The sequence below is a fragment of the Sceloporus occidentalis genome, unplaced genomic scaffold (assembly GCF_023333645.1).
Source record: "Sceloporus occidentalis isolate IW3139 unplaced genomic scaffold, rSceOcc1.0.p SCAF_161, whole genome shotgun sequence".
Taxonomy (NCBI): Eukaryota; Metazoa; Chordata; class Lepidosauria; order Squamata; family Phrynosomatidae; genus Sceloporus; species Sceloporus occidentalis.
The window spans coordinates 662,501-670,641 of record NW_028317141.1 but is presented as its reverse complement, the minus strand read 5'-3'; the positions used below and the strand labels follow the sequence as shown (position 1 = coordinate 670,641).

The following is an 8,141-nucleotide window of genomic DNA, read 5'->3' as shown; positions in this document are numbered from 1 at the left end:
CACGCAAACGGTAAATATATTTTCCTTTCAAACCCCCCTCCCCCTGAATGCAAATCCAGCGATGCCCCGGCAGCATGGGGAGGTTTCAGAATCGGCGTCCAATCATAGACTCGCAGGCTACCGCTCATGAACCAATGAATGTGCGGCAGCTCGTCTATAAAAGCCAAACTTCTGGCGGTTTAACCCCGTGTTTACGTGCAATTGCAGCTTTTTCGTGGCGGCATTGAGATGGCCGAGACAGCTCCTTCCCCGGCACCTCCGCCGGCAGAAACCTCTGCCAAGAAGAAACAGCCGAAGAAGCCGGCAGCTGCAAAAAGCCGGCCTGTGAAGTCCGGTCCCAGTGTCTCCGAATTGATTGTGAAAACAGTCTCTGCGTCCAAGGAGCGCAGCGGAGTGTCTCTCGCAGCTCTTAAAAAAGCACTCGCTGCTGGCGGCTACGACGTAGAAAAGAATAACAGCCGCCTGAAGCTCGCTCTTAAGGGTCTGGTGACTAAAGAGACCCTGATCCAGCTGAAAGGCAGCGGTGCCTCTGGTTCTTTCAAGCTGAATAAGAAGCAGCTGGAGAGCAGAGAGAAGACATCAAAGAAGAAGGAAACTCCCGTAAAGCCTAAAAAAGCAGCCCCTAAGAAGGTTGTGAAGTCGCCCAAGAAAGCCCCTGCAGGAGTGAAGAAAAGCCCGAAAAAGATCAAGAAACCGTCGGCCGCTCCCAAGAGTCCCAAGAAGCCTAAGATTAAGGCGAAGAAAGCTGGCAAGAGCCCAGCTAAGAAGGCCACAAAGCCCAAGGCAGCCAAAAGCTCCTCAAAGCCCAAGACATCCAAAAGCCCCTCAAATACCAAGGCTGCCAAAAGCCCCTCAAAGCCCAAGGCAGCCAAAAGCCCCGCTAAGCCCAAGCTTAAAAAGGCAGCCCCCAAAAAGTGAGAAGGGGGGGTGTGGGTTTTGGAGCGCCTCTGGTGTGTGCTTTCCCACTTAATTCTTCACACAAAAGGTTCTTTTCAGAACCATCATATCCTCCGAAAATGAAAAAAAAAAGCGTTTAAACACCCGGCCGCGACTATGTGGGCCACCCGCTGAAAGTCTAGCCCCATACTTGTGTGTTAAGCGTGGATTGACATTCGGCCAGCGCTCTCGCTCGGAGCTCTGTCCGTAACAGAATAGAGATAAGGGGCGGGCTTAAAGATTGTGCTTTGCCGTTACTCGTTATGCCCAGCCGGTGACTCGGCCGCTTAACGGCTCGCTCAGTAGTGGGATAATGGTGTGAGAAGTTTCAAGCTTGGCCACGAGCAACAGGGTTGATTTCGTGCATGCGAAGGGAAACACAAAACATAAGCTCGTTTGAGTGACAATGTGGTGGCTCTTAAAAGAGCCTTTGTGGGAGGATGAGGGGGAAACAGAGTTCGCCCACACAGCGTTTACTTAGGCACGTTCACCTCTGATCCTGCGAGCCAGCTGAATGTCTTTTGGCATGATAGTAACCCGCTTAGCGTGAATAGCGCACAAGTTGGTGTCTTCGAAAAGCCCCACCAGGTAAGCCTCGCTGGCTTCCTGGAGAGCCATAACAGCAGAACTCTGGAAACGTAGATCGGTTTTGAAGTCTTGAGCAATCTCACGGACCAGCCGCTGGAAAGGCAGTTTTCTGATAAGCAGCTCCGTAGACTTCTGGTAACGGCGGATTTCCCTAAGCGCTACGGTGCCCGGGCGGTAACGATGTGGCTTTTTCACGCCACCGGTAGCCGGAGCGCTTTTCCTCGCAGCTTTGGTCGCCAACTGCTTCCGGGGAGCCTTTCCTCCGGTGGACTTACGGGCTGTCTGCTTCGTGCGAGCCATACTGATGCGTGCGGATCTGATTCACGACGGATACAATGTAACTGTAACGATTCTGTGGCCAACTCAACCCCTTTATAGAGTAGCGGTAAACGTGATTGGATACGCTTAATCACGCCCCTCTTTTTCATAGGCTAGGACGATGGTTTGAAAAAGCCAGCCTTTGATCAAGAGACTTCGGTTAGAGAGTTATCTTTTTTTTGTTGTTGTTGTTAATTAAATTAAATGCTCGAATCGGTCATTTATTCGTTAGCTGCGGTTCTTTTTTTTATTTATTTCTTCTCCTCTCTTTTGGTCAGCCTCCTACCTAGTGAACCTGTGTACTGGCTGACCGTTAACAGCAATACGGCGACAGCTAAAAGCCCGCCTTTATCTTGGCCGCCGTTTGGCGTTTATTTACAGCGATATGCTGCCACCTAGTGGTAACTGAGGGATCGTCGAAAGCGATCTCCCGCGGGCAGGCTTTTGATATTCCTAAATAGCCAATCGGTGTCTGAGGCACGCTTGGGAGCTTCTCCAGCCAACCAACGAGAAGCATATATGAAAAAAGCAACGCCCCCTTGAGGCAGAATGGTGCAGTTCCCCATCAGGTCCGTCCAGTACGCATAAAAGAAAGCGGGCCGGCCGTAGGCGAGTATTGTGCTGTAAAACTCGTGGAGTAAACGTGATCATGTCTGGCCGTGGCAAAGGAGGTAAGGGACTCGGGAAAGGTGGCGCAAAGAGGCACAGGAAGGTGCTTCGGGATAACATCCAGGGTATCACCAAGCCTGCTATCCGCCGTTTGGCTCGCAGAGGAGGTGTAAAGCGTATCTCTGGGCTGATCTATGAGGAGACTCGCGGTGTGCTCAAAGTGTTTTTGGAGAACGTGATTCGTGACGCAGTCACTTATACTGAGCATGCCAAGAGGAAAACCGTTACCGCTATGGACGTGGTGTATGCCTTGAAACGCCAAGGCCGTACTCTGTACGGTTTTGGAGGTTAAGCTTGTTGACTCGTCACTGGAACACCCAACGGCTCTTTTCAGAGCCACCCACACCCTCTCTTAGGCTATGATCATGTTGTCCCCGTGTCGGCTCGCGTTTTTCTATGCACACCTTGAAATAGCCAGCTTAATAGTGGCTGGGTCTGGCTATAGATTGAGTTACTGGCAGGATCGGAGTGCTGGGAGTTGGGCCCGTTTGCAGAACATGTGCTGGAATCAGCAGCTGGTGTCCTCCAAAAGCTGGCTTGAATGGGGGCCGGCCCGGGATTAGTAGGTTCCGTCTAGTGTGTGGTTATCTTAATTCTGTACGTCCCAGTATGTGTGTGATTTTGATTATGCCTTTGTCGCCCCCTCATGTCTTATCCTGTCCGTGTGCCACATGTCCTACCCACGACACTACAGAGTCATGGCTTAGTCAATAGCCCCATGATGTAGCTCAGCTTCGGCTAGCCGCAGTGGTAAAGCAGCCCCTTCTCTCTGCAACGCTGGTTCTGTCTGGCGGTGAAGGGGTTAATCTCTTGGGTCCCAGCAGGAGAAAAGGTCGTTGCCATCACAGAAGCCCCTTCACCTTGGGCTTTTCTTCCCAAGCAGTTTGGTCGATGGGCACGATACCCCAGCTAACCTGGAGGAGTGAGGAGCACATTTCAATGCTCACAAATGCTCTTCCCAAACCTAGCAGTCCGACAAAAGGGGCTAGATCAGTTACATAGCTCTGAGACAGACCATGTGGGTGGCTCTCAAAAGAGCCTTTGTTTAATAAGTGAGAGAACGAGAACTTTACTTGGCGCTGGTGTATTTGGTAACAGCCTTGGTGCCCTCGGACACAGCGTGCTTGGCCAGCTCTCCAGGAAGGAGGAGGCGTACAGCAGTCTGAATCTCCCGAGAAGTGATGGTGGAGCGCTTGTTGTAGTGGGCTAGGCGTGAAGCTTCCCCGGCAATGCGCTCAAAGATGTCATTGACAAACGAGTTCATGATGCCCATGGCCTTGGAGGAAATGCCAGTGTCGGGATGCACCTGCTTCAGTACTTTGTACACATAAATCGCATAACTTTCTTTTCTGCTTTTCCTGCGCTTCTTCCCATCTTTTTTCTGGGTCTTCGTAACAGCTTTCTTAGAGCCTTTCTTCGGAGCAGGCGCAGACTTCGCTGGATCAGGCATCGCGTCTGCTGTCCTTCCAAGACGCAACGCAGGCAAACAGGATGAACGCTGAAGTGTTACTGCGCTGGGCCCTTCCCTTTATAGGCACCGCATGCAAATAAGGCTGTTTTGCTGTCTCGCGGCCGATTCGATGAGGATGTCACGTGAGAAGATGCGGCCGCCCATGAACCGCAGTGCCTACACCGATTGGTGTCTCAGACTATTTCCACCCGATTGGCTGTTTTGGAAAGGAACCAATCAGTGACGATGAGCGTCACGGGGGAAGCTACAAATAGCTGGGTAAGTGAGCGGCGGTTCTTTGTAACGTGCTTATTAATCTATTATCCGCGTGGTCCTTTGTCGAGCGAAAAGCATGTCTGGCAGAGGAAAACAAGGTGGAAAGGTTCGCGCTAAGGCGAAGACACGTTCTTCTCGTGCTGGTCTGCAGTTCCCTGTCGGCCGTGTGCATAGGCTTCTTCGCAAGGGTAATTATGCCGAGAGAGTAGGCGCCGGCGCACCCGTGTATCTGGCAGCGGTGTTGGAGTATCTGACTGCTGAGATACTGGAGTTGGCTGGTAACGCTGCACGCGACAACAAAAAGACCCGTATCATTCCTCGCCACCTGCAACTCGCCGTTCGTAACGACGAGGAGCTCAATAAGCTGCTCGGCGGGGTCACCATTGCTCAGGGAGGTGTTCTACCCAACATCCAGGCGGTGCTCTTGCCCAAGAAGACAGAGAGCCACAAACCTGCCAAGAGCAAGTGAGTGCAGCAATCGGTAACCGCAGGGCAATTAGCCAGCACCACCAACGGCTCTTTTCAGAGCCACCCATAATCTCTGGAACAAGCTATATCTTCCCTTGCTATAAACTTGCTGCAAACGTCTTTAAAGGCAACTGTTTTCCACTGCAGATGTTCAGCCCGATGTTTAGTTGCTGAGTTTAACGGTGGCTAAACACCATTCATACAAGCTACATCATACACCCTACCCCCCCCCCCCGTCCGTTTCAGGGTTAAAATTCGAGGCAAAGCTGCCAGCACTTAAATGGATAAATATGGTTCTCAAGAAAGGTGGGTGGGCAAGTGCTACCACACGGTGGCAGCATTGCATAGGAAATTGTGGTTTACCGCAAATTAAAGTGGCAGAAGCCGGGGAATCCCGCAGTTGTGTGATGGTGTAGCTGGCAATGGTCTGGGGAACGTATTAATGAATTTGATAATCACTGTGAGAGAGACCCGTGAGTAGCTCCACTGTAGACATCTCCCTTGCCTCTGAAAGCTTAATTGCTAAGAAGGGATTAACCCTTCATATACCCCAAAGTAGTGATGCGAAGTTCAGATCAGTAAAGTGAATCGGATCATTTCGAGTCGTTCATTGAAATGATCCGATTCATGATCCAAATCTTCGGGTCACTCAGTGTGACTCATAGGAGTTACTGTTTCCCCAGTCCCTCCCTGCAGTCAAACTAACGATTGGCCCCGCCCCTTTCATTAGGGTCAATGAACCCTCCTGCCTGTCTGCCTACTGTAGCGATGTCACTGAAGGCAGAGAATCGTGCAGAGATTCGAACCATTCAGAGAATATCACTGACACCATACTTTTATAAATAAATACATTAATAATCTTAACTGCCCCCAGGATTTAGATTCCCCTTAGATTGCCCACCTTTAGATTGCTTTACCTCTAACTGCACCTTTAGTTAACTTTATTAAATTAACCCTAAACACCCCATTAACCATTACTGCCCCTAAATTAACCCTAAAGACCCTCATTAACCATAACTGCCCCGGCGCGGCTATCGGCTGTCCCTTCCCGTCCTACCTCATCCATGTATCTCCTGCCCTACCCATGGACTTCGGCTCTCGTAGCCCAGACACCCCAGCAGAGACTGGGGATCCCTTGTCACTGGAGCCGCTAGAGAGGTGGCGATCAGGCAGTGCGGCTATCGTACAAACGCCGGCTTTTCCGGGGAAGTTTGGTGATTGCGAGTGATAGGAGTAGGGATCAATATGTGGGGGACAGAAGTAGCAGAGCAAACACAGGCAGGTTTCACATATAAAGGTTAGTGTAGAGGTACTGGGATAGCTGTGATGGCAGAGAGATGGAGAGGGATGGGATTTGGAATGGTTTAATGGGGAGAAGTGGGTACTAAAGGGATCCAAAGTGTTGGTGCCCTCTACTGGCATGTTTAACCCCTTCAATCCCGGAGAAATTTTGCCATTTTTGCGCTATGTCGGTTCAGCGATGATTCTCTTTTACTGTGAATAGTGTACCCATATAAACTATATATTGTTTTTTCAAGGAGAGATAGAGCTTTCTTTTGATACCATAGTTGGATGATTAGCTGAAAATTTAGAATTAGAAATTTAGTAAAAAGTAGCAAGAATTAGAAAAAAAAATCTGTTGTTTTTTTCATTTTCCCTCTGAATCCTCACAAAATTAGGTAAAAAGACAGAAAATTCCATCCAGATTTATCCATTTAGGTGTCCTGTAGATGTCGATGTGCCCAAAGTGCCCGTTCCCGGCCGCCTAAGTTGATCGCGGCCGGCCGGCAGTTTTGCTCTAAGTCCCCGTTTTTGGCAGGTCAAGTTGCTTGAGAAACCCTGGAAGTCAATGAGGTCGGATTTGCCGGCCGCATTCGACCCTCGCTCCATCGAAGTCGGCATGCCTTGCCGGATTTTCCCGGTGGTGACGTGGAACTCCGTCCCGGTTCGCCAGGGACGTCAGGCACCCTCCGCCGGATATATAGGGAAGCTGCTGCTTGTTCCAGAGAGCCGGCTCCCAACGACCTCGCGAAGCCCAGCCCGGGTGCCGGCCAGGTCCCGGCCCCGGCCGGTAGACCTCCGAAGGTCCCGCCCTGGGCTCCACGGACCTCGTGACGCCCGGCCCGGGTGCCGCACCGGCGGTCCAACCCGCCCAAGTCCCGGGCCGGGTCCCGGGAAGAGCACCATGGGGCAGACCCCCGAGGGTCCCGCCCGGGGCTCCCCGGACCTCGGGACGCCCGGCCCGGGTGCGGCACCGGCGGTCCAACCCGCCCAAGTCCCGGGCCGGGTCCCGGGAAGAGCACCTAAGGCAGACCCCCGAGGGTCCCGCCAGGGGCTCCCCGGACCTCGGGGTGCTCAGCCCGGGTGCAGCACCGGCGGTCCAACCCGCCCAAGTCCCGGGCCGGGTCCCGGGAAGAGCACCATGGGGCAGACCCCGAGGGTCCCGCCAGGGGCTCCCCGGACCTCGGGGTGCTCAGCCCGGGTGCAGCACCGGCGGTCCAACCCGCCCAAGTCCCGGGCCGGGTCCCGGGAAGAGCACCATGGGGCAGACCCCGAGGGTCCCGCCAGGGGCTCCCCGGACCTCGGGGTGCTCAGCCCGGGTGCAGCACCGGCGGTCCAACCCGCCCAAGTCCTGGGCCGGGTCCCGGGAAGAGCACCATGGGGCAGACCCCCGAGGGTCCCGCCAGGGGCTCCCCGGACCTCGGGACGCTCAGCCCGGGTGCAGCACCGGCGGTCCAACCCGCCCAAGTCCCGGGCCGGGTCCCGGGAAGACCACCATGGGGCAGACCCCCGAGGGTCCCGCCAGGGGCTCCCCGGACCTCGGGAGGCCCAGCCCGTGTGCCGCACCGGCGGTCCTACCCGCCCCGGTAGTTGCTCGCGGCCGTCCGGCGTTTTTCGCTCTAAGTCCCCGTTTCCGGCAGGCCAAGTTGCTTGGAAAACCCTGGAAGTCGATGGGGTGGATGTATAGATATGTCTATAGAGCTGTGGGCATGGAGCCGTAGATGTAGGGATGTAGATGTATAGATATAGACGTGTATATAGATGTAGCTATATAGATATAGATAGATAGATAGATAGATAGATAGATAGATATAGATAGATATCTCTATATGTATATATATATATATATATATATGTATATATATATATATATGTATATATATATATATATATGTATATATATATATGTATATATGTATATATATAAAAATGTATATATATATATATATGTATATATATATGTGTATATATGTATATATATATATATATATATATATATGTATGTATATATATATATATGTGTGTATATATATGTGTATATATATATATATGTATATATATGTGTATATATATGTATATATATATATATATATATATATATATATATATGTATATATATGTATATGTATATATATCTATATCTATATCTATATCT

The 8,141-nt window shown here is 51.5% G+C and overlaps 3 protein-coding genes and 1 pseudogene across 3 annotated transcripts; 2 read left to right on the top strand and 2 right to left on the bottom strand.

Moving 5' to 3' along the window:
* The first annotated feature begins 228 nt into the window (after positions 1-228).
* LOC149279649 (histone H1 pseudogene) lies at positions 229-918 on the top strand (annotated as a pseudogene).
* A 495-nt stretch (positions 919-1,413) lies between these two features.
* On the bottom strand, positions 1,414-1,824 carry LOC149279648 (histone H3). The gene has a single exon (XM_089500961.1). The coding sequence runs from the start codon at positions 1,822-1,824 to the stop codon at positions 1,414-1,416; it is 411 nt and encodes a 136-aa protein (XP_089357087.1).
* Positions 1,825-3,580: 1,756 nt separating this feature from the next.
* Positions 3,581-3,961, bottom strand: LOC149279647 (histone H2B 1.1-like). Its single transcript, XM_089500995.1, has one exon. The coding sequence runs from the start codon at positions 3,959-3,961 to the stop codon at positions 3,581-3,583; it is 381 nt and encodes a 126-aa protein (XP_089357121.1).
* Positions 3,962-4,313: 352 nt separating this feature from the next.
* LOC149279646 (histone H2A type 2-B) lies at positions 4,314-4,706 on the top strand. Its single transcript, XM_089500987.1, has one exon. The coding sequence runs from the start codon at positions 4,314-4,316 to the stop codon at positions 4,704-4,706; it is 393 nt and encodes a 130-aa protein (XP_089357113.1).
* Positions 4,707-8,141: the final 3,435 nt, after the last annotated feature.